The sequence below is a fragment of the Lampris incognitus genome, chromosome 3, assembly GCF_029633865.1.
Source record: "Lampris incognitus isolate fLamInc1 chromosome 3, fLamInc1.hap2, whole genome shotgun sequence".
Lineage (NCBI taxonomy): Eukaryota > Metazoa > Chordata > Actinopteri > Lampriformes > Lampridae > Lampris > Lampris incognitus.
In genome coordinates, this window is record NC_079213.1 from 61,114,123 (window position 1) to 61,140,280 (window position 26,158).

The 26,158-nt window shown below is 44.5% G+C and overlaps 1 protein-coding gene across 2 annotated transcripts in view; it reads left to right on the forward strand.

The window, feature by feature from the left end:
- Window positions 1-25,460, forward strand: part of rxrgb (retinoid X receptor, gamma b) — an 85,060-nt gene extending 59,600 nt beyond the window's left edge. For both annotated transcript variants that reach the window (XM_056278042.1, XM_056278043.1), the window contains exons 7-10: window positions 2,666-2,798; window positions 5,295-5,386; window positions 5,807-5,912; window positions 25,136-25,460. In XM_056278042.1, coding sequence (XP_056134017.1) covers window positions 2,666-2,798; window positions 5,295-5,386; window positions 5,807-5,912; window positions 25,136-25,283 — 479 coding nt within the window. In that variant the 3' untranslated portion in view covers window positions 25,284-25,460. The remainder of the gene's footprint in view (window positions 1-2,665; window positions 2,799-5,294; window positions 5,387-5,806; window positions 5,913-25,135) is intronic.
- The last annotated feature ends 698 nt before the right edge of the window (window positions 25,461-26,158 follow it).

The window sequence follows — 26,158 nt, forward strand, 5'->3', positions numbered from 1 at the left end:
AGCCCTGCCTCACACGGCACAAGAACAGGAAAAACTGATCAATTAGCAGTAAATGCTCTGCATGGAAGCCAGACACAGAAATGTGTTCTAGGTTATGGCTGTTCCTTTGCATTTGAGTCCATCGCACCATGGACTCTGCAGTAGGCTGTAAAGCTAGGAAGAGTGCTTTGAGGGTGTGGTAATCCTTAAAACCAGTGTAAAACCTGATCAGATTGGGCGCACACTGGAAGCGTTCTAGACCAAAACGCTCACGTTTCAGCTTTTTATTTTCGTCCTCCAGGAAAGCAATGCGTTTCTTTACTGCGTCAAGCTGGTCTTCCACAGAAAGGGGTTTCACGTCGTAGTCATGATCAGGTAGAGTCGCCCAAACCTCACTGGACACATGAGGATATGTCATACATGTGGGAAGCAATATAAATCCACACATGTTCCTGTTATCAAGATGATGTGTCAGAACAGAGCTATCCACTATTGAAAGATTAGTGAATATATATATATATATACATATATATACAGATTTATCTCTTTCCCTTCTTTGATAGGAGTTGCAGGATGGTACACAGCAGTACATGTTGCTTCCAGCAGTGTTTTCAATGAAGTAAGAAGGGGGCGTGGCTAAGTTCCCACCGCTTGGTTTTTCTTTTAAATCCAAGATGGCCGCGGCGTGAAATGGGCGTATGTAGGGGACAAAGGAAATGACTTGCACCATTTACACAACTTCAGAAGTACTGTGAAAGAAGAATGGTCAGGGGGGGTGTCTGACTAATCAGTCCCTCCGGGATTTCGCGGGCCTTTTTGGGATCGTCGCGGCCTAAAATGCCTGATTTCACGGCAGCTTTTGTAAAAAAAATTGCAATGAATGTTGCGATGTTGCTAGCCGTTTTTGTTTTTTTGTTTTGCAATGAAATTGTGGGAGCAAGTGAAGGGTCGCCCCCCTTTGAGCGGTTAGCGATGTCCCGCAGAATATCCTCGTTTACATTGGGGGAAGGGGTGGGACCCGGAAGTGTCCGGAAGCGTGCAGATCCTCATAAGGCTCTTCGGAGCGCGGGAACAAAGAAGCCCGAGGGCGCGCTTCCGGGAGAGGGTGACTCACTGGCCAGTCACCGGGAGGCGGTTTCTTCAGTCCAGCGGTTATCGAGGTCGCCTCGCGGTGCAGTACAACCCCGGATCCAATCCCGCAGCGGGCGGAGAAGTGCTCGGTTTCTACAGTAGCGATTTTATTTTGTGCAGAATTCATTAAAAATCGAAGGCAACTTGTTTCCGTGAAAATGAAACCGCACTGTTCTGGTTGTTATAAGTAACCTTACCACAAACAAAAAAAAAAGGCTCAGGGTTACAAAAAAATCCAGCAAAATATGCTTTATTTGTAAATTAAGAAGTGTACCTTGGGGGTATTCCACAAAGCAGCAAACAGGCTTAAAAGTTAAAGTGCACCACTAACCATGCATACCGAATCTAATAACTCACCTCGAGTCTTTCCGCGCTTGCAGCAGATCTGGATGCAGCAGATCTGGATGCAGTAGATCTGGGTGCAGTAGATCTGGATGCAGCGGATCTGGATGCAGCGGATCTGGGTGCAGCAGATCTGGGTGCAGTAGATCTGAATGCAGTAGATCTGGGTGCAGTAGATCTGAACGCAATAGATCTGGGTGCAGCAGATCTGGATGCAGCAGATCTGGGTGCAGTGGATCTGGATGCAGTAGATCTGGATGCAGCGGATCTGGATGCAGTAGATCTGAATCCAGCGGATCTGCGTGCAGTAGATCTGAATCCAGCAGATCTGTATGCAGTAGATCTGAATGCAGTAGATTTGGATGCAGTAGATCTGTATGCAGTAGATCTGAATGCAGTAGATCTGGACGCAGTAGATCTGGATGCAACAGCCTCTGTCATGGTGGTTTGTCATGTCTGTTTCAGCTATTCCCCGGGTGTGGTTTGTGGTAGAAAGGTGCTTGTCAATCTGTGATTTTACGTTTGTGCTACACCACAACGTTGCACGTGGTGCAAAGCAGTTTACCCCCCCTCCCCCGCGACTTTCGTGCAGAACGTCGGGGAATTACCTCGCGCGGTCTTTGGCAGCAATTTTAGTCGCTAAACGTGAGACACTCGTGGCGCACATGTCTGCATCTTCACGACCAGAAACGAGGAAGTGAGTTCGGTGACGTATGGCTCAGTGGTTTGCGCGGGGGTCTGCTATGATTGGTGAAACTCGCAGGAAACTACGATGATTGGTGAGATCTGCGGGAAAGTTGCGGTGATTGGACAAAATTGCAAGGTCACGCAGAATTCAAGGGGATTGGCTGAATTTGCGTTAATTGTTGCGATCGCGAGGGCCTGACTAATAAAGTCAGAGCTGCCTTCCAATCAGTCTGAATAGCTGCAAACGAAGAACGAATAAAAATGCTTATAACAACCTAAACATTGTAAATGGGTCGTTAGACTGGCCCGAGGAGGAAAGATTTGTTGATGAAGAGATTTATCCTAACATCAACAGTGTGACTAAGGTCAGTAATCCCAGTAATTAATCCCAGTTTTTCTATAATAGTTTTGATGATGCAGTCACGTGAACGGGGAGATTGTTCAGTCACTAAAAAGACGCAAAAACCCTGAAACTGGCTGAGCATTTTTATTAAGCATAGTCATCCGCCTTTCATTGTCTGTCTAGGCTGGAATGAGCTGCTCATCGCCTCTTTCTCGCACCGCTCAGTCACGGTGAAGGATGGAATCCTGCTGGCCACCGGCCTCCACGTCCACAGGAGCAGCGCCCACAGTGCTGGAGTGGGGTCAATCTTCGACAGGTAGGAAACAACAAACGGTGGCATGCAGGGACTCTATAGAGAGAGGCACAACAGGAAATGCATTTCTGAAAGGTACAGACAGACTAGTTCAGCAATGAGCTGTGCACTTTCATTTCCCCATTCCCCAGCTGCTACCAGCTCACAGACTTTTAAACTGACTTCTAACACTAGAACGACCGGGATTTCACTCCTACCTAAAACGACCATGGGCGGTCAAAATGACCGTCGGTTTTTTAAACTCTATATTCTGTCAAGATAAATACCCAACTGAGATATTAATGCACTGCATATATTAATATGTCTATTAGGAAACTAACTGACACCAAAATTAAAATTTCAACAACTTTAATACTATTTTTCAAACCATTTGAAATGGCGGCTGTCCAACGCCTGTAAATACTGCAGCGCCTCGGTGGTAGTCATGGTGCGTCCGTAACGGCGTCTGTAACCAGACATGTTGGACATAATAACACATCAAGTGTAGACTATTTCTCTGCACTGGAGGGCGCTTGTGTGTTTCTAGGACAGAGCAACGAACTTCACCAAGGAAATGACGCCACCAATACTGTAGCGAATTCGGGCAGGGGGGGGCAACCACAGGAACTGCCGCGGCCGGGACGCGAACCCATATCTCCCGCGCTGCGGGAGACATCGCTAATCGCTCGACTAAAGGGTCGACTGGTTAACGTTGTTGCTTGCGGAGTGGGAGACACGGGTTCGCGTCCCGGCTGTGGCGGTTCCCGGGCTGCCCCCTTAATTCGCTACATTGGTGTCAGAAGTGGGATGGTGAGACCGTGAGGTCATCGCAAGTGCGTGCGCCTAGAGGCGTGAGGGAGCTGATATGCTGAAGCGCAGGGAAGCGCTTCCCGAAGGAGGGGGGGGTTAGTGTAACGTGGATGGATAAGTAGACATGTTGGCTGCTGGTTGAGGGGCCGGACCCTTTAGTCGACTGGTTAACGTTGTTTCTTGCAGAGTGAGAAATACGGGTTCGCGTCCCAGCTGTGGTGGTCCCGGGCTGCCCCCTTAATTTGCTACAATACTGAGATGACGTGTGAATTCCGAGCCGTCTTTTTGACCGCCCATGGTCGTTTTAGGTAGACCTTATCATAACTTTTTTTGTGCAATTGATCTGAAACTAATTTTAATGCAAATATATGCAATTTTAGGGCCATTCAGGGAGCAGCAGGTCTGTATCTTTTTTTTCTTCACAAAGTTATTAAACTTTGAAAATCCAAAAACCGTCAAAATGACGGCCTTGGTCATTCTAGAATTTAAAGATTCTTTGCAGGGACTTGAAAAGACAGGTGAAAGATGTTTTTCCTCTCTTTGCTCGGCCACAGTCCAGCATAACACAGTGCCCCTCGGCTTCCCTCCTTGCCGGTGCACACAAATACACAGAGGGTCATGATGCGCTTCCTCTTCATGGGTGAGGTGAAGCAGAGATGAGTCTTCCAACCATCAAATCAACGCACACACCACGTCCCGGCTCCCCACACGAACACACAAGAAATTTGTTGTTCACATGAATTTACCTTGAAGTGTTTGGCGTGCACACGTGTTATTCTTCTTTGCATTGATGGCGTTACCCCATTTACGCTACGAGCCTTCCCAGACGGCCAGCACAAGTTTACAAGGAAATTGATGTGTTGGTTTGCTCACATGCAAGATATGAATTTAAAACACCATATGAAGTAGTTCCTACGTTAAGGTGGCAAGGGGGGCAAAGGATTTGTGGGAATAAAAGGTTTCTTCTGTACACAGTAGGGAAAAAAGCGAGTAGGTGACAAACAGCATTTTTTTAAATGAATGAATGACTAGTTTATTTTTGTCATACATTATAAGGACCAAAACTTAACAAGTTGTGTGGATATGCGACAGACAAAACATCATTGTACATATTTACACCAGTCCAACAGGAATCTTACACAAAACAGGAATCTTACACAATTTCTACACAAAGTCATCCATCACCAACACCGCTCCAAGCTTCAGTCCCAAAACTGAAAGACGCCTGCAGTTTACGTCCTTCTCACTTGACATGATTCACGGACACAAAACCCTCTCAAGTTATTGTCAATTATCTTAATTTAACAAAAAAAATGTTGCATGAAAGCAGGAGGGCTTTTACTTCTAGCTCGAAAAAGTATTTCCCATGTTTTTAAATACACAGTATGTAAGAATTGGAGGTGTAGGGCCATCTGAATAATGGATGAGTAGATTCATGGTAACAAACTGTGTTTATTGCTCTAATGGCTCTTTCCTGGTGTTTAATTACAGGGTCTGTATTCGTTTTATAAGTGAATATGAAAAATAATTGCAGCTGAATGAGTCTTACTGTTTATTTGGAGATCTGCAAAACGAGGAGCGCAGTGGGAAAGCAGCCGGGAAGAGTCATGTTGAATAAATTATGCTGAAGGTTTTTGAAGTCAGTGGTTCTCAGCGCAGCCTGCCTCTTAGCGTGACGGGTGTCTAACCATGCTCTCTGATCTGCTGCAGAGTCCTGACAGAGCTGGTATCGAAAATGAAAGACATGCAGATGGATAAGACGGAGCTGGGCTGCCTGCGAGCCATCGTCCTCTTCAACCCCGGTCAGTTCTGTCTCCATCCCATTGCCCTTCCCCTCACATGCAGCAGCAGCAGCACAGTAGCGCACAACCAGCACGGCTCACCTGACTGGGTCCTTTGAGGTTCAATTCATTTTGAAAGTGCAGTGCATGACTCTGATTTGTGATGTTAGTGGCGATATTCTGCAGAAGAGTGTCAGTTTCTTAAGAACATTTCATTTAGAGGTGTTGACTAGTTACATTAAATGATGGGTACAATACTACCACCGCTTCCTGGAGAGGGTTCGTCTGTAGACTTGTGAAGTCGGGTGTCTCTATCTATTGATGTACATTAAACTCTCATCTGTTCGGACGTCAGAGGTTAGAATGTGGAGGCAGCTGTTTTATATGTACATTTATATTTGTATTCCACGTGAGTTGTGTCTGATAGTGAACATTTTTCAGATGCCAAGGGTCTGTCGAACCCGCCAGAGGTGGAAGGGCTGAGGGAAAAGGTCTACGCCTCGTTAGAGTCGTACACCAAACAGAAGTACCCAGAGCAGCCTGGCAGGTAGGCCTGACATTACACATGACATTACACATGACCTTTTACACATGACATTTTACACATGGCGTTACACATGACTTTACACATGACATTACACCTGGAGTTACACATGGCGTTACCCATCACATTACACAATACAGTACACCTGGCGTTACACATAATGTTACACATGGCATTACACATAGCGTTACATGTGACATTACACATGACATTACACCTTGAGTTACACATGACGCTACCCATCACATTACACAATACAGTACACCTGGAGTTACACATGATGTTACACATGACATTACACATGGCATTACGCATAGCGTTACATGTGACATTACACATAGCATTACACATGACATTACACATGGCGTTACACATGGCATTACCCTTGACATTACGCATAGCGTTACACGTGACATTACACATAACAGTGCACATGGCATTACACATAGTGTTAAACATGACATTACACATGACATTGCAAATAGCATTGCACATGGAGTTACACATGATGTTACACATGGCATTACACATGACATTACACATAATAATAATAATTATTATTTAAACTTATATAGCGCTTTTCTAACACTCAAAGTCGCTTTACAATAAACGGTGTGAAACAAGACAACAGATAAACACAACACAGACATACAGGGGTGGATGGGAAGGCATGGCGTTACCCATGGTGTTACACATGACATTATATATAACATTACACATGGCATTACACATTAAATTACACATGGTGTTCACATGGCGTTACAGATGACATTACACATGAAATCACACATGGCATTACAAATGACATGACATTACACAATGGCGTTATACATGACGTTACAAATGGCGTTACAGATGACATTACACATGACATGCCACTGGAGGGTGCAGTTTGTCGGATGTTGCAGTTCTCCCTCAGCTGGCTTGCATGACCTTCCACCATGTTATGTAACACTTGATTACATGATTGGCTCTCTGAAAGGGTATGGTCCTGTTATTTCCAACCTGGGCTAATTGCTTTTAATGAAACATCCTTGCAGTGGAGAAGTGAAGAAGAAACGAACGTGGCAGGGCTTTGTTTCAAACTGAGATACGGACCTTTTGAAGACGTGTGCAAAATGATTGAGGGCATGAAGTCGATATGAAACATGTTAGACTTTTTAAATGACGGCAGGGCTCCTGTGTCTGTGGTTGGCAAAATGAGAACGTACTGCAACCTCAAACCCATGTAATGAAGGGCCATAGGCAGAGATTCTTTGTTTTCCAAATAACTACAGTTTCTCATATTCTGTTGCTTAACATTTGTATTTATTTTTGTTCTCGGTGCTTTTATTGTTTTACGTTTATGTAAATAAACAGAGCCAGAATCTCTTGGGTTTACCCAGTTTTCAGGTACATAGAAACATGCGGTCGGTGCCTTTTCCCTGCATCAGTCACAGACCTCATTTAAGGCTACTTCGTTTTTTCAGCTGGAGCATTAGAATGGGGTTTGGGGCAGTTACTGCGTTTACATGCACAGTTAAGTCGAGCAGGCCGTGTAATTGGACTACTGTCGTTGTCCCAGTACACAAGACCCGGGGGAGAATTGATTTACTGACGGAAGTATGTCCGACCCCGGTACGGTAGGTGGCGATTTGCCCCCCTTCGGCTGGTTGCTACCCCCCCCCCTTTTTTCTCCCCAATTGTACTTGGCCAATTACCCTACTCTTCACATCTGGCTTCCCTCCCGCAGACACGGCCAATTGTGTCTGTAAAAACGCCCGACCAACCCGGAGGTAACACGGGGATTCGACCAGGCGGCGAATATTTTTTTCCTAGGATGAATCCGGAAAGGTCCCGCCCTCAGGCGCTAGGATTGGCCAGATCTGCCTGTCAGTCAAGGCCGGTGCGAACGCGCAACAACCCTAACCCTAGCCACGTTTGCTAGCTAACTGTTAGCCATTAGCTACGTTTGCAACCAAGCTAACTGTGCCAACTTAAGGCAATCGGGGTAGGCAACCCAGCTGGTTGCTATCGGGACTCTAAAAACACGGCATTTCGCCCGGATGGGCGTGGTTTGTGTTGGACGTAGCCGTGCACGACTCAGAGAGCTGTGCACGATTCAGAGAGCTGTGCCCGAACTCCACGAGCCCCTACAGGAGTATGAACGTCAGTGTCAACCTGCATCTTTTCCACTCCTGGCTAATAGTTTAAGCTTTTGTATATCAATCAGAAATTATCACCCTGTACCACACTGCAGACTTGTTGATGTTTTGCGAGCACTCACACGCATTTTAACTGTGGTGTTCCCACTCACTTTATTGTAATTTTCTTTAGTTTTCTACAAACACTAACATTTCTATGCATCTTAAGTTTCCTATTGGAATCATCAAAACCTTGGACTTCGTGTTATTGTGAGAAATATTGTGTTGCAAAGACACTTTGTGTGGTTTATTCCAGCGTAAATACAACTATGCCTTATAGAAGTACTGCACCTATTTAGACTTGAGTGTTATTGGGGACTCAAAACTTAATGCTACTAGCTAGCAATCCCATTGATTCTCTATGGGTAAGTGGTTAGCTTACACCAAGCTAAAAAAATCGATCTCTTAATTTTTAACTTAACCCATCCATCTACATGCCTGTTGGTTTTTAATGATTTATTGAGGTAAATCACCCGTTTAGGATTCAAAAACATCAATTAAGCAGCGTAAAATGCTATAAATTGTCTTTCAATTTCATCAACCCAGCAACACGGCGGTGCCGCCATCTTGGTTTGAATTTTCTGATCCGAATCGTGCACGGCTGCGTCCAACACAAACCACGCCCATCCGGGCGAAATGCCGTGTTTTTAGAGTGCCGGTTGCGCTATCGGACCTTCTTCCGGTTGACCTATTGCGTCACATACCAAACAAGCGACAAACAAGTTAGCAAGCGCCAGAGCCAAGATGGCGGCGTAGTGTTAGGTCTACTGCAGAACCCGCTCTGTCTTGAAAACTTTTTAAAAGCAACAAAACGAACTTTCAGGATAAAAAATTGAAGCCACATATGATGGCAAAAAATCTGGGCTCAGATAAGAGAAAAATTACGACTCCCAGTTCTTCTCCATCCAAACGTTTTGGCAAGACACAAAACATGGAAACCGACGCCGCAGAAAACATTGCTACGCTCAAGATGGCTATCAAAGAGCAAGGAGCTAGCATTGGGAAAAGTATCAGTGACCTGCAGGTTACTGTTAACTTTATTTCTGAAGATCTCAAGGAGCTGAAAGGAAAGTTTACGCACACCGAAGCGAGAGTGAGTAAAGCAGAGGGAAAAATCCAAAATTTGGAAAGCAAGGTGCTGGAGCTGTCAAAATACAAACGTAGATGGAACCTGCGACTTCACGGGCTAACTGAGGAAGACGGAGAAGACGTTCGCAGAAAGGTAATTGCAATCTGCCAAAACATGGCTCCTGACCACCGAGAGAAATTCCCGGAGGTACTCGACTCAGTGCACAGGCTTGGGCAAAGACGTGAGTCTTCAGCGGCACCACTGCCCCGTGTAGTAATCATTCAATTCACTATGAGGCATTTTCGAGACATTATCTGGAAGACGGCGAAACGATCCGACTATTTGACGACCAGGAAGCTGCGCTTTAAGGAAGACCTTTCTCCCGAGGACCGAGAGAGGCGCAACCTATTGTGGCCGCAGGTTGAGAAAGCACGAAAGGAGGGGAAGATTGCATACTTCGTGGGAGCCCGTGCGTTTGTGAACAGAAAGGAGATTCACTGAAGTGCCTTTCGTCATGTAAGCTAATATGACTCAGGAGTAATTTTTCCTTATTCGTTTTCTAAATATACAATATGCTGTTGTTGCTAAAAACACTTATTATGTAATGACAGAGTAGTTCTGTTCTCACTGTAATTTACACACTTTTTCTCAGGGTGAAAAGTTAGTTACACTCAAAATTTCATCTTTATCTTTTGTTTCTTTTAATGCTCGAGGATTAAGGGACAATATCAAAAGGAAAGCAGTGCTATTATATGCTAAAAGCCTAAATACTGATTTTTGTTTGATACAAGAATCTCATTCTGAACCTAATGACATTAGATTCTGGAAATCCCAATAGGGAGAGGACTTGCGGATGTCTCATGGCACAAACCACTCAGCAGGAACTCTGACTTTGAAACACAAGTTTAAAGGGAAAGTTATCTCTTCACAGACAGATCCAAACGGTCACTTTATTTTGTTGGTTATTTCATTTAATGACCAGGTATTTTTATTGGGAAACGTTTATGGTTATAACAACAAACAGGAGAATATTACCTTAATGCATTCAGTAAATGCAAAAATTGATTCTATAATAAGTAAATTTGCAGATCTAAAGATCATATTCGGGGGAGACTGGAATCATTAAATTAATGATATGTTTGATAGATGGCCAAATAAAAGTAATACAAATAATAGTTATTTGTTAGATTTTATAAATGAAAGAGATCTGATTGATATTTGGAGGTATAAGAATCCTACAGTTAAAGAATTTACGTGGAAGAACAGGTCAGGGTCATTACAGTCTCGTATTGACTATTGGTTGATTTCTGATCCATTATCTGAACATGTCTCTTCAGTTAAAATGTTACCAACACCCTTGACGGATCATAAAACTATCTTTTTGGAGCTTTATATGTCTACTAGTCATCAAACTAAAAGAGTCAACTCATATTGGAAATTAAATAATTCTCTTTTATTGAATGAATCTTTGGTAAAGGAGATTAAAATAAAACTAGATGAATGCTGGGATAGGGCATGTGCTGAAAATATGTATGGCAAAAATTGGGAGTTCATGAAATTTGAATTAAGGTCCCTTATAATGAAAAGAGGAGCTGAAATAGTTAAAAACAGAAAAAAAGAAGAATCAGAAATGATCTCTGAAATTATTGCTTTATCATCACAGCCACTTGAAAATTTATCAGAGGATAACAAGAACAGACTTCAAATTCTACAATTAAAATTAGATAATCTATATATTCACAAGGCATAAGGAGCCTTTGTGCGCTCTAGGAGGAGATGGCTTGAGGAAGGAGAGCAAAACTCCAGCTATTTCTTCAAATTAGAGAAACAACATAATACATTTTGCAGCATGACCAAACTCTGTTCAGATGGTGTCATCACACAAGACCCTAAAAAGATTTCTGAGACATGTGAACTATTTTATAAAGAATTATATAAGTCTAAACTGTCAACAAATGACATGGAAAGTTTCTTCAACTCTTTAGGTAATATTGAGAGCATCAGCAATGCTAATAAAGATTTGTGTGATGCCCCCATCACAACATTGGATGTTGAGGATGCTATTAAAAAAATTAAACTCAATAAGAGTCCTGGGAATGACGGATTAACCTCAGAGTTATATAAATGTTTCTCCAAGGACTTGTCACGCTTTTCACATAAAGTATATATAGAAAGCATTGCTAATGAAAAGCTCCCTCCTTCATTGTCTCAGGGGTTGATCACTTTGATTCCCAAACCGCAAAAAGACTATTTGTTGTTAGATAATTGGAGACCTACTTCACTCTTGAACAATGACTACAAGATAATTGCTATGTGTTTGGCTAAAAAATTGAAAAGTACACTTAATGACATATTGATGAAACACAGTCTGGTTTCATGACTGGTAGACATATAACAAACAACATAAGACTGGTGATTGATATCTTGGATCATTCAGAATTAATTACAGATAACAGCTTCATTCATTTTTTAGATTTTTATAAAGCTTTTGATTCCATTGAACACAAATTCATATTTAAAGCACTTGACATTTTTGGTTTTGGGAATATGTTTAAAAAATCTGTCAAAACGTTATATGCAGGTGCAAATAGTTCAATCAAACTCCCATATGGCACTACTAAAAGATTTAACTTAAATCGCGGAATCCGTCAAGGTTGTCCGATCTCGGCATATCTCTTCCTTCTTCCTATGCAATTACTCTCCATTCATTTCAAAAACAGTGATGTATTGGGTCTCTCTATTGTTGGCAGAACACTGTCTATCACTCAACTTGCAGATGATACAACACTTTTTTTAAAGGATACATTTCAAGTTAATAAAGCAATCAAAGTCATTAACTCTTTCTCAATGGCCTCCGGCCTTAAACTGAACATTTCAAAATGTGAGCTTCTTCCTGTTAATAGTTGCACAGATACTATTATTTCTGGGATCCCTGTGAAGCATAAGGTTGAATATCTTGGTATTATAATTGAAAAAGACCAAAGCTTCAGACTATCTGAAAATTTTAATCCACTTATAGCTTCAGTCCAACAGAGGTTTAACCTTTGGCTTCAAAAAGATTTATCTATTACTGGAAGATCCTTGGTAGCTAAAGTTGAAGGCCTCTCCAGACTTATATATGCAGCTATGGCACTTGATGTCTCAAAAGACATATGCACTAAAATTGACAGAATATTATTTGAATTTATCTGGAAAAAAATAATACATTATATTAAGAAGAATGTCATGATAAATAAGTTATGTTCTGGTGGGATTAATTCTTTAGACTTCACCTCCTTAAACTCTTCTTTTAAAGTCAAATGGATCAAACTTTTCTTAAAAATCCCAACTCAATCTGGAATTTTATTACTGCCCATATATTTAATTCACTTGGAGGAATGCATTTTCTCTTAAGGTGCAATTACAATATTTATAAATTACCGATAAAACTGTCCAACTTTCATAGTCAACTTTTGTTATCCTGGTCAATGATGTACTCACACAATTTTTCTCCCCATAAATATTTCATTTGGAACAATCAAGATATTAGGTTTAAGAACAAATCTTTATATATTAAGAGATGGGTTGATAATAAAATTTTACTTGTTAGTCAATTACCGAATGACAATGGTCAGCTTTTCACTTATGAAGAATTTCTTTCTGTATATGGTTTCCCTGTTACACCAAGAGAATATTCTATTGTATTTGATGCAATACCAGATGGAGTTAGAAGGTTATTGTTGTCTGCTCCTAAAGGTAAAAGTTGTACTATTCCAGGTTTAACTCCTGAAGACATATATATATTGGTAACTTGTGTCCTTTATTAAGTGATAAAGCCACTAATCAATGCGTTAGAAATATTATTCAGAGAGACATTGTTTCTAAACCTGCAGCCATTTTCTACTGGAATAATATTTATAATGACATAGATTGGAGGAACACTTGGATTTTATCACGAAAATATTGTATTACAAATAAGGTACGAGAAGTTACATTTAAACTGCTTCACAGATGTTATCCAGTCAAGTCCCTTCTTGTAAAATACAAGATTAATATTGACACACTCTGTTCCTTTTGTGGCAATGTGGATGAAACCATATGTCATTTCTCATGTTTTTTGGATTGATTTAAATAATCTCATAAAAAACAAAATTGACTCTTCTTGTAAACTGGACATCCAACATGTTTTATTTGGTCTGTCACAAAATGAGGAAATAAGTTCAGAAAAAAATGTATATTATCAACCTTCTATTAATATTTGCTAAATTTCATGTTCATTGTACCAAATTTGCACACCAGCGTCCAAACATTAGTGTATTCAAAGCACTTCTTTCATCCTATTTAGAATCTTTAAAAGAATGTATGAATCCTAAAGCCAGCAAAACCAGAAGACTATGTGAAGAATATAATTTAACTTAAATCCTGTATCTCGAGCTTTTTTATTTTGTCTTTTCTTTTCTTTTTTTATGGATATGTAAATTTTAATTTTGAAATAATTGATATTTTTGTAACTACTTTTTGTCCTATTGTGATGTAATATTTTCTTGTTTATATGTTTTGTTCAATAAATTTTTTTTTTTAAAAAAAGTTAGCAAGCGGCAAGAGAACGCCAAGATGGCTGCCGAGTAAGTCGTGGTTGCTGAGCTCCTGCACAATAAACGATTTATCTGGTGAAAAACGAAGAAGTCGTCGTTTAAATAACTTTAACAACAACCGGAAGAACTTCTTCAACGACTGAAAGCAGCTTAATGTCGAGTCGAGACAGGAAAAGATCGCAAAAGAGCAAAGTCCCCTCGCCTGCGGTCCACTCGGGTAACATGCTTATATCCTCATGCCATGATTCCGCCCGCTCCGTAGAACCAGTAACGGTCACTATGGCAGAAGAAGAATTTCCTCCGCTACCTGTGACTCCATGCAAGTCCCCTACTGCAAAAAAAGCTCTTTATGAGGTTAAAGAGTCCACATCCCAAGATAATGCCGTCATCTCCATACTCTCCAAACTCATAAATGAGCGAGCCGACTCTATTGAAAGGCTGGTGAGTGAAAACACTAAGAAAATCGACGAAAATACACTGAAGATAGAAGGGATAAAAAAAACAATAGACTTTGCATGCAGTGAAGTAAAAGACACACAGAAGAAAGTGTCAAATGTTGAAGCTCGTCTTAAAGAGGAAGAGCGCAAAGCTGCCAGTCTTCAAACACGTGTGTGCGAGCTGGAGTCCTACTCAAGACGGTGGAACCTGAAGCTTTATGGCGTTGCTGAAAATTCAACCGAAAATGTGAAAGAAAAAGCTTTAGAGGTTTGCCAGAATATCCTTCCAAAGGAAAAGAACAAGCGCTCAGATGTTATCGATGTTGCCCATCGTCTTGGAAAACCATCACAAAGCCGCTCCACTCCCAAGAGCCATCATCATCCGATTCTCCCTGAGGTCCTACAGAGATGCTGTGTGGAAGTCAGCAAAAAATCATTCCTTCCTGCGTGACGACAGCCTTCGTTTTGCTGAAGATCTCTCTCAACTCGTCAGGGAGGCCAGGCTGAAGATGTGGCCCATGGTGCAGAAGGCACGAAGTGAGGGGAAACCTGCATATTATGTAGGTGCACGAGCCTTCATCAATGGACAGGAAATTACCTGAGGTAAACATGACTGATTTCAACTGAGTATTTTTCATGGCTTGCAGGTCCAACAAAGCTCACGTCTCCTGACTCTCTAAACTGGTGTGCTGTTAGACTTTTCATCACAGGGAGAACTGAGCCTACTTGAACTCTCATTTAGTTTGCATTCTTTTCTTACAATATTTCTTACAATGTTTTATCCTACTGATTTTTTTATAGACAACAGCTTGAAAAACTAAGTGGTTTAAAATATGTAGGACACCCTTATTTTGCTCAATTTATATTATATTGTCACCTACTATGTTGACTGTTCCAAGTGCAACTAATGCTCAGCGTACCAGGTCATAACTACTTGTTCAGTATTATTTCGTAAGTTTTCTTATCTTAAGAATTTCTTTGTCTATAGTTTCCCTAAACGCCAGGGGATTAAGGAATGTTACAAAACGTAAAGCATTATTTTTATTTTCGAAACAGTTTGATACAGATTTTTGTTTCTGTCAAGAATCTCACTCAATCGCAAGTGATGTGAATTTTTGGAGAGCCCAATGGGGTAACGATTTATGGTTTTCTCACAGCTCAGAAAGATCAGCGGGTGTCTTAAACATTATTTACTGTCATAGAGAATAGACTTAAACATTGGCTCACTAAATTTCCAAATTCCCAAATAATAATTGGAGGAGACTTTAATGTAACTTTGAATCCACTTATAGATAGATGGCCACCTACACAAGATAATAACAGAAACTATTTTATTAAATCTTTTATAGAAAGATATGATTTAGTAGACATATGGAGAGTCAAATCCCCAGATACGGTAACGTTCACTTGGAAGAACAAAGGAAACACAAGGCTTTCTCGTTTAGATTTTTGGTTAGTTTCCAAACATTTTAACGAACAAGATATCACAGTAAATTTTATCCCTTGTCCCTTAAGTGATCATAAGGCTATCTACATATCAATTAATCTGTTTCCCTCTGATAAAAGCTGCAAAGCCAAATATTGGAAATTGAACAACTCTCTTCTTAAATATGAGGACGTTAAAATGAAAATTTCACAATTGATAACGCTTTACTTTGATAAGGCAAAAATAAATAATTCATTCAGATTAAACTGGGAGCTATTTAAGTATGAATCAGCGAAATATTTTAGGATTTACGGAAGTAATCTTGCCAAAATTAGGAAATTAGAAGAACAGAACATAATCACAGATATTTCTTTACTCTCTCAAATTTCACCAGACGCCTTAACAAAAGAAGACAAAATTAAATTGTATGAGTCACAAGAGAAACTTGATGTGATCTATAAAAGAAGGGCAGAAGGAGCGTTTATTAGATCGCGGACACAATGGCTAGAAAAGGGTGAACAGAACTCTGCATATTTTTTCAAACTAGAAAAATATCGTGCAAAAATTAATACCATTTATGAACTAAAAATTAATGATAATATAACAGATGACCCAAAACTAATATCTGATTTTTGTTCACTTTTTATAAAAACCTGTACACATCTGAATACTCTGAAGATAATACTCAAACGTTCCTGAATTCACTACAGCATACCTCTCGACTTAAAGACTCTGAAAGAGATCTTTGTGATCTCCCCTTTGTTATGGCTCGCTCACCCCGCGCCGTGGCCCGCCCACCCTGCGCCGGCAGCCAATCGGCTCGTCAGGGCCAGGCTTAGTCATCAGGGCTGGGCTTAAGTTTGGTGGCCTCCCATGTGCCCGTTGTCAGTTTGTGTTGTAACCTCCTCGCACCCGCAGTAGCGGCTACTCTCCTCCCACGGTCCTTTTCTCTACGAACTCATCCCAGCCCTTGGTTCATGTGTTTCCCTTGCAAAGTTTCCCCGTGGAAGTATCCTGCCGTGTTCCCGTTTGGATTACCCGCGAGTTTTTTTCCCCCTTGGACTTTCCGTTTTTTCCTTGTCGCTCATTGCCTTCCGATGTTTAACTATTTGTACGTGTAAGGAATAAAGTACGCCAGTTGTCGGCTAACCCCATCTCTGTCTGGTGTCGTGTGCTTGGGGTCTTCCACAAACCCTAACAGTACAAACTGACCATGACGACCCCAGCCGACACAGAGAGCGTACCGGCCAGCCCGCTTCGAGCGGCTCTCATCGAACAGATCCAACTGACTAACTCCCACACCCAGCAGCTAGAGGCGGCCTCCGCCGCAGTGAGAGATCTTCAGACTCGGGTCCCGCCCCTCCAGGCCTGTGTGGGTAACCTAACGAGGCAGCAGTCAGCGTTGGCGAGCCAACAAGCAGAGATCCTGCGGCAGTTGCAAACCATCACGGCGGCTCTCACCATCCAGCCGCCGGGCCAGCCTGCCCCTGGAGTCGTGGGTAACCCGCCCCCTGGGCCCGCTGCCCCGGTTAACCCTGTGGGGCTCAACCCAGTTCCCCGGGAGCCCTGCCTCTCCAGCCCACGACCATTTGATGGCGACTTTGAGACCTGTGCCACGTTCGTCATGCAGTGTGAGCTGGTCTTCCTGCGCCAACCCAGCATGTTCACGTCTGATGCTGCCCGGGTCGCTTACGTGACCAACCTGCTCACAGGCCGAGCAGCTCAGTGGGCCACTGCTTCCTGATCCATGAAGGCCAGTTTCTGCCTCACCTACGAGGCCTTTGAGGCGGAACTACGGAAGGTTTTCCACCATCCAGTCGGTGGCCAGGACCCTGGTGCTCGGCTGAGCAGTATCCAGCAGGGCAGTGGCAGTGTCACAGACTACTCGGTGGAGTTCAGGCTGGCCGCAGCTGAGAGCGGCTGGAACGACCGGTCACTTCGGGTCACCTTCCGGAGAGGTCTCAGCGAGGCTGTCAAGGACCAGCTAGCCACCCGGGAGGAGCCCACCTCCCTCGAGGACCTGATCAAGCTCGCCATCCGCATCGACGGATGCCTCCGGGAGAGGAGGCGCGAGCGAGCCCTGTGTGGATCCCCATCCATTCCCCAGTCGTCCAGCAATCCTAACAGGATCCCTACTCCTGTTCGTCCCACTTTCCCTGTGGCCGTTTCTCCCCCCGCGCCCCAGACCACGACGGGGGAGGAACCTATGCAGCTGGGGCGCACGCGCCTTAGCCCGGCTGAAACGGAGGCCCGGTTCAAGGCGGGTCAGTGCCTCTACTGTGGCCAGAAGGGACATCTGATCAGCGGCTGCCCCACTCGGCCAAATGACTAGGCTCACTGGGGCCCCGGGAGATCCTAGTGAGCCGACTTTCCTGTTCTCGCCGTCCTGCCCCACAGAACCATCTAGTTACCATTACCTTGGCCTGGGCTGACCAGCGGCTCACGGTGGGTGCACTGCTCGACTCAGGGGAGGATGAGTGTTTCCTGGACTCGGAGTTTGCTGCCCAGGCTAACATCCCGCTGGAGACGCTGGAGAAGCCCATGGAGGCCTTCGCGCTGGACGAGCGCTGCCTGGCCAGCGTCACCCAACGCACCCACCCTGTCTCTCTCACCATAGCAGGTAACCATGTGGAGAGACTTCGGTTCTGCATCATCCAGTCCCCGTTAGTCCCTGTGATCCTAGGGCGCCCCTGGTTCGTGCAGCATGAGCCACACATCGCCTGGGCCTCCAGTACCATCATGGAGGGGAGCTCCTCCTGTCATGCCCAATGTCTCCAGGCTGCTCCCGCCCCATCCCCCCGATGTGCCCATAGTACCCCGCCTCCCGACCTCTCCTCTGTTCCCCCTGAGTACCATGAGTTAGGTGAGGTTTTCAGCAAGACCCGGGCCCAATCTCTACCTCCTCATCGGCCTTATGACTGTGCTATCGACCTCCACTCTGGGGCACCCCTTCCCAGCAGTCGTCTGTACAGTCTGACCATCCCCGAGAAAGCTGCGATGGACGGGTACATATCCGAGTCCTTGGCAGCGGGGCTCATTCGGCCCTCGTCCTCCCAGGTGGCAGCTGGATTCTTTTTCGTGAAGAAGGACGGGGGCCTCCGATCCTGCATTGACTATCGCCAACTCAATGAGATAACCGTCAAAAACAAGTACCCCCTTCCTCTCATGAGTTCCACCCTTGAGCCCCTCACCCAGGCTACAGTCTTCACTAAGCTGGACCTCCGGTGTGCCTATCATCTGGTCCGGATCCGGAAGGGGGACGAGTGGAAGACAGCCTTTAAGACGCCCCGGGGTCATTATGAGTACCTGGTCATGCCGTTCGGCCTCACCAACGCCCCGGCGGTATTCCAGGCTCTCATGAATGACATTCTCTGCGACATGCTCGACGAGTTTGTGGTGGTGTACCTCGATGACATCCTCATCTTCTCCAGGACCCTCGAGGAACATGTCCGCCAGGTACTCGAACGTCTCCTCCGGAACCGGCTCTTCGTCAAGGCAGAGAAGTGCCGGTTCCATTCCCTTTCCGTTGACTACCTGGGCTTCGTCGTTGAGAGGGGACAGACCCGGGCCGACCCCCGCAAGATCCAGGCTGTGGTGGACTGGCCCGATCCCACATCACGGAAGGAATTACAGAGCTTCCTCGGGTTTGCGAACTTCTATCGGAGGTTAATCCGGAACTACAGCTGCGTGGCAGAACCTCTCACCAGGCTGACCTCCCCCTCCCAGCCGTTCATCTGGTCCCCGGCTTCCCGTTCTGCGTTCCAGTCCCTCAAGGAGAGGTTCACCAGCACCCCGGTCCTGCTCCACCCCGACCCCAAGAGGCAGTTCATCGTAGAGGTGGACGCTTCGGACACCGGGTTGGGGGCTGTCCTCTCCCAGTGGTCAGCGTCTGACCAGAAGGTCCACCCATGCGCCTTCTTCTCTCGCCAGTTCCTCCCCGCCGAGGAGAACTACGATGTCGGGAACCGGGAGCTGCTGGCAGTGGTGGCTGCTCTGGAGGAATGGCGCCATTGGCTGGAGGGGGCGGAACAGCCGTTCACCATCTGGACGGATCATAAGAACTTGACATTCATCCGGGCAACCAAGCGCCTCAATGGTCGGCAGGCACGGTGGGCCAGCTTCCTCAGTCGGTTTGACTTCACGCTGACTTATCGCCCCAGGTCCCGCAACACGAAGGCAGACTCCCTGTCCCGACAACACCCGAGGAGGGAGCCAGCTACAGAGGAGCCGACTCCCATCCTTCCTGAGGCCAGGGTGGTTGGCGTGGTTACCTGGGGCATCGAGACCGTGGTCAGGCAGGCGTTGCGTTCCCATCCCGCCCCGAGCCACATCCCTCCACGCCGCCTATTCGTCCCGGACGCAGTCCGGCCCCGGGTTCTCCACTGGGGCCATGCCAGTCAGTTTGCTTGCCACCCGGTTGTCCACCGCACCTTCACCTTTCTAGCTCGGCGTTTCTGGTGGCCCACCATGAGGAACGACGTCGGAACGACGTCAGGGACTTCGTAGGGGCCTGCTCCGTCTGTGCTCGCAGCAAGGCCTCTCACCAGGCACCCGCGGGTCTGCTGCAGCCCCTCCCAACTCCAAGCCGGCCCTGGTCCCATGTGGCGTTGGATTTTGTCTCCGGACTGCCTCCCTCTCAGGGTAACACTGTGATCCTGACAGTGGTGGACCGCTTCAGTAGGGGAGTGCACCTGGTGGCCCTCCCCAGACTCCCATCGGCTTCTGAGACGGCGGACCTCCTGACGAGCCACGTGTTCTGTCTCCACGGCCTTCCCCTGGACGTCGTCTCGGACTGAGGGCCCCAGTTCGTCTCCCAGGTATGGTGGGCCTTTTGTAAGGGGTTGGGTGCCTCTGTTAGTCTCTCCTCTGGCTATCACCCACAGACTAACGGACAGACAGAGAGGATGAACCAGAGCGTGGAGTCTGCCCTCCGGTGCGTGGCCGCCAAGAAGCCCAGCTCCTGGAGCCGGTTCCTCCCCTGGGTCGAGTATGCCATCAACTCCCTGGTCAGCTCTGCCACCGGCCTCTCACCTTTTGAGGTGTCCCTGGGCTACCAGCCGCCTCTCTTTGCTGCACAGGAGTCGGAAGTGGCGGTTCCCTTCGTGCAGGCCCATCTGAACCGGTGTCGTCGCATCTGGGAGGTGACCAGAGCTGCTCTGCTCCGGGCAGCTGAGCGCGCCAGTCGGGGAGCCAACCGACGCCGGTCCCCAGCACCTACGTACCAACCAGGCCAAAGGGTGTGGCTGTCCTCGAAGGATCTCCCGCTTCAGTCCACCGCGAAGAAGCTGAACCCCCGGTTTGTCGGGCCCTTTGAGATCAGGAAGGTTCTCAGCCCCGCGGCGGTGAGTCTTAAGCTTCCAGCTTCCTTGAAGACCCATCTCGTGTTTCATGTGTCTCGGGTTAAGCCTGTCTCCCACAGTCCTCTGATGCCTCCGGCCCCGGCTCCACCTCCCCCTGAGATCGTGGATGGGCACCCCCAGTGGAAGGTCCGCCGGCTGCTGGACGTCCGGCGCCGAGGACGGGGGTTCCAGTATTTGGTGGACTGGGAGGGCTATGGTCCGGAGGAACGTAGCTGGGTCTCCCGCCAGCTCATCCTGGACCTTGGGCTGCTCACTGAGTTGCATCATTCCCATCCCGACAAGCCGGGCAAGTCGCCTGGTGGCTCCCGTGGAGGGGGGGGGTACTGTTATGGCTCGCTCACCCCGCGCCGTGGCCCGCCCACCCCGCGCCGGCAGCCAATCGGCTCGTCAGGGCCGGGCTTAGTCATCAGGGCCGGGCTTAAGTTTGGTGGCCTCCCATGTGCCCATTGTCAGTTCGTGTTGTAACCTCCCCGCACCTGCAGTAGCGGCTACTCTCCTCCCACGGTCCTTTTCTCTACGAACTCAGCCCAGCCCTTGGTTCATGTTTTTCCCTTGCAAAGTTTCCCCGTGGAAGTATCCTGCCGTGTTCCCGTTTGGATTACCCGCGAGTTTTTTTCCCCCTTGGACTTTCCGTTTTTTCCTTGTCGCTCATTGCCTTCCGATGTTTAACTATTTGTACGCGTAAGGAATAAAGTACGCCAGTTTTCGGCTAACCCCATCTCTGTCTGGTGTCGTGCGCTTGGGGTCTTCCACAAACCCTAACACCCTTATCACTAACAGAGGTTAGCAACTGTATTAGTTATTTAAAGAGAACAAATCTCCGGGAACAGATGGCTTATCTTCTGAATTCTATAAATTGTTTTCACAGCAGATGGCACCATTTCTTCTACAAGTGTTTTATGAAAGCCTATCATCCAGTTGTTTACCTGCAAGTATGACTCAAGGTTTAATTACATTAATTCCTAAACCACGCAAAGATCCGCTTTATATTGACAACTGGCGCCCAATCTCTCTTCTAAATAATGACTATAAAATATTGGCCATGATTCTTGCTAGAAGAATCAAGAAAGTTCTAGATTCCATAATTGATGAAGCACAATCAGGATTCATGCCTAACAGACACATCACCAACAATATTAGACTAGTTTTAGATGTACTTGATTACTCACACCTCATTTCTGATAACAGCTTTTTGCTCTTCTTGGACGTCTTTAAAGCCTTTGACACGGTGGAACATACTTTTCTCTTTCATTCGTTAAAGAAATTTGGGTTTGGAGACTTTTTTGCAATACAATTAAAACCCTTTACAATAATGCCAACTGTTCAATCAAGCTTAAATATGGGTCATCTTCCAGGTTTGAGGTCAAACGTGGCGTTCGTCAAGGTTGCCCGATATCGCCATATTTATTTCTACTCGCTGCCCAACTTTTATGTGACCGTATTAAGTGTAGTAATCTGAAAGGTGTTTCTATTGCTGATAGAACTATTGTAATTAGTCAACTAGCGGATGACACCACTTTATTTCTAAAAGACAGCTCCCAAGTACCTTTAGCTATTAATATTATAGAACAATTTACTAAAGCTTCGGGCCTTCATTTAAATCTTAAAAATGTGAATTATTAGCTATCAAAGATTGTTGTGTTGATTCAATTTCCAGTATTCAAGTTAAAAATTCGGTTACTTATTTAGGTATCATTATAGATAAAAATGAATCCCAAAGATGTAACGCTAACTAACGAAGCTAAACAAAAATTCAATCTGTGGCTCTTACGTGACTTATCTTTAAGGGGCCGAATTCTCCTCTCAAAGGCTGAAGGAATATCAAGATTAACATATGCTGCACTGTCATTAGGTATAGATAGTCATATATGCAAAACAATAGATAAAATATTATTTGATTTTGTATGGAAAAACCGCACCCATTATCTTCGGAAATCTGTTCTGATGAGCGAATACAATAATGGTGGCCTTAATTTTTTAGACTTTTCCACACTAAATTACACCTTTAAAATAAATTGGATCAGACGTTACCTTATATGTCCATCTTCTCTTTGGAATTTCATTCCTCATTTTGTCTTTTCTTCAATTGGTGGTCTTAAATTTTTGCTTCTATGTAACTATAACATTGACAAAATCCCCCTCAAACTTTCTTCGTTCCACAAACAAATGTTACTGGCATGGTGTCTAATTTACAAACACAACTTTTCTCCTCACAGGTTTTTTATTTGGAATAATAGATATTTGCTGTATAAAAACAAATCTATCTTTTTCAAACAGTGGTTTGACAACAATATTCTTTTGATTAGTCAGTTGTTTAACCAACATGGGCAACTTTACAATTATGTTGAATTCATTCAACATTATAGATTCCCTGTTACACCTAAAGAATGTTCTATTGTTTTTGATGCTGTTCCCTCTGGTATTGTTTCCATTTTCAAAGGTGTTAATGTGAATGTTAATCTCCCTATATCAGTAGATGTAACTGAAACAACTGTTGGGAAAGCATGCTTTTCATGGAACACCAAGAACAAAAACAAAATTATTCGTCAACTGTTTCAACAAGATATTATTAGCTCACCCTCTGCCTTATCTTATTGGTCTGCCTTTGTTGGTGAAAAAAATGTTTGGGAAAAAATTTCGCTTTTACCTCATAAGTTCCTCTTGACTAATAAAGTAAAAGAAATATCTTTCAAAATTATTCATAGATTCTATCCAACTAATCATTATTTGCAGAGACTTCAGAAGGACATTGATGTGAGTTGTTCTCTCTGTGGTTTGTTTAATGAAACATTGGTTCATTTATTTTGGTCTTGCCCACACACTAAACAACTGTGGAGTAGGTTGTCTCGTTTGATTATTGATCATATTTACCCTCATTTCACCCTGAGTTGGAAAAATGTATTGTTTGGATATACTGAATTTGATAGGAACCTCGATTCTCAGTATTATTTAATCAATTTGCTAATTATCTTAACAAAATTTTATATTCACAGATCTAAATTCTCTAGCAAGAAACCTAATTTTCCTGAGCTGTCTGCGTATATCAAACAATATATTTCATCAATATCTGATAGTGAAAATAAAAAAGCTGTAAAAACATATAAGCACTTTATGATTTACAAAATATTTAGTTAAGTATGTAATTTATTTGTTTTACTTTATACAATCCCCCTGGCGTATTTATGTTAATGTTTATGATAATATATGTGTTAATGTTGTATACATTTAATAATGTGACTATTGTTGATTGACATTGTTGTATACTATTTTTGTTCACTTTTGTTAATAAAGTTCTTTAAAAAAAGAGTGCCATATTAAACGGTAAATACTAACATAGGAAAAAAATTAGCAAGCGGCAAGCGGGCTCCATGTTGAGCGGGTAAAACGGATAAATTTACAGCGCTGTACATTTCATACGTACTCTACTTGAGATAATGTTGATACTACGCTGGTCGACTTCCGGGTGAAAGACCGCCGCGGGAACTATGGCTCATGCGCACAACGCCTAGGCCAGTTCGGGGCCGATTGAAGCGTGTACATCCATCCATCCATTTTCCGAACCGCTTATCCTGCTCTCAGGGCCGCGGGGATGCCGGAGCCCCTCCCGGCATTCACTGGGCGGCAGGCGGGGAGACACCCTGGACAGGCCGCCAGGCTGTCACCTCAGAGTAAATCGACCCCCAGCCGCATCATCTAGGTGTGTTAGTCCGACTTCGAGAAATTCGATTTAGTACGATTTCAGTCGGACTAACACGTTCACATGTATTTCATAAGTCTGGTTTTAGTCGGACTAACACAATAAATCCACTTTTTCTACCGTCATGTAAACGTACCGACCGCCATCTCGTGACTACCCCGTATGCAAGGCTCAGCGTTTTCGGTTTTCGCCACAAGAGGGCACTGTTACATAACCTCACACGAACAGGAACAACTTTTGGATCCGCGGAAACATAAAACCCGGGTGAAATTCAGTTTAAACCGATCTGCTCCTTTCAAAAAATCTGGGTATTTTTCGGTGAAAATCGGTAGAAGCCGAAAACGCTGAGCCTTGCCCGTATGTTACGACAAAATGGCGTCAGACTGGGCCACTGTGCTGCAGAGAGGAGCCCATTTTACTGAAACGGTGTCTATCAGCGATACTAGAACCAAAAGTTGACCTCCTGTTTCTTCCCTTTAGGTTTGCCAAGCTGCTGCTGCGCTTACCCGCCCTGCGCTCCATCGGCCTCAAGTGTCTGGAGCACCTGTTCTTCTTCAAACTGATCGGAGACACCCCCATCGACACCTTCCTGATGGAGATGCTGGAGGCCCCCCACCAAATCACATGACCCCCGTCGCCCTTCTCTCTGTACATACGCCCATAAAGTCAGCCATGTGAAGACGAACAAAAAAGAGACTTTGATTTAAATTGTAAAACGGCATATTTTGTACCAAGCACAAATAATTATTAAAAGAGGGTAAAAAAAAGAAGAAAAAATAGTATTGGGAGGAGGGGGGTGGGTGGGCCGGTGGGTTCAACATGAGTGGGGGAGGGGTCGGGGTCGAGGAGAAAAACATTTTGAACATGAATTCTAATAGAATTGTTAAAAGATTTGTTTGTCTTTTGTAAATAGATAATTTCAGGTATCCGTTTTAAAAGCAGCCCAATGCAATATGAAATAAATCATATTTTATTCAAAGAGGAATTGTATAAAATACAGATACCATCCCTACATTTCTAAAATGCATTTTAGAATTCTTACAGAATAAAATTATTTAAAATTAATACCAAATGTGTTATTTGTGTCATTCTGTCAGTCTCAGTTCCCAGCATCACAGTCCACCTAATCAAGTCTTTATTGTTGGTAAATGATAGATGACTTATTTGCATTTATGCAGATGAAATCATGCATTTTGATCATACATCATCATTTTGCATTAAATGATGACATGTAGCCATGCCTGCTGCTGCCATACTGCAGCATGAGCGTTCAAACTTAAGCCCCATTTGATGCCCCACTGCTCCTAGCTACACACATTACAACTAGGATGGGTTCATTTGCAGTAACTTTTGGCTTCCGGTGTGGGAAGATGGCGGCGGGAATGCACGTTCGCGGTGGCCTCACCCAGTACCGTCCAGGCAGTGTCCTTGTCCACGTCTGGGTTTAAGTTTGTCTTCGTAGCTGGCACTGGATCAGCTGGGAGAGCTTCGTCTGCTGCAAAC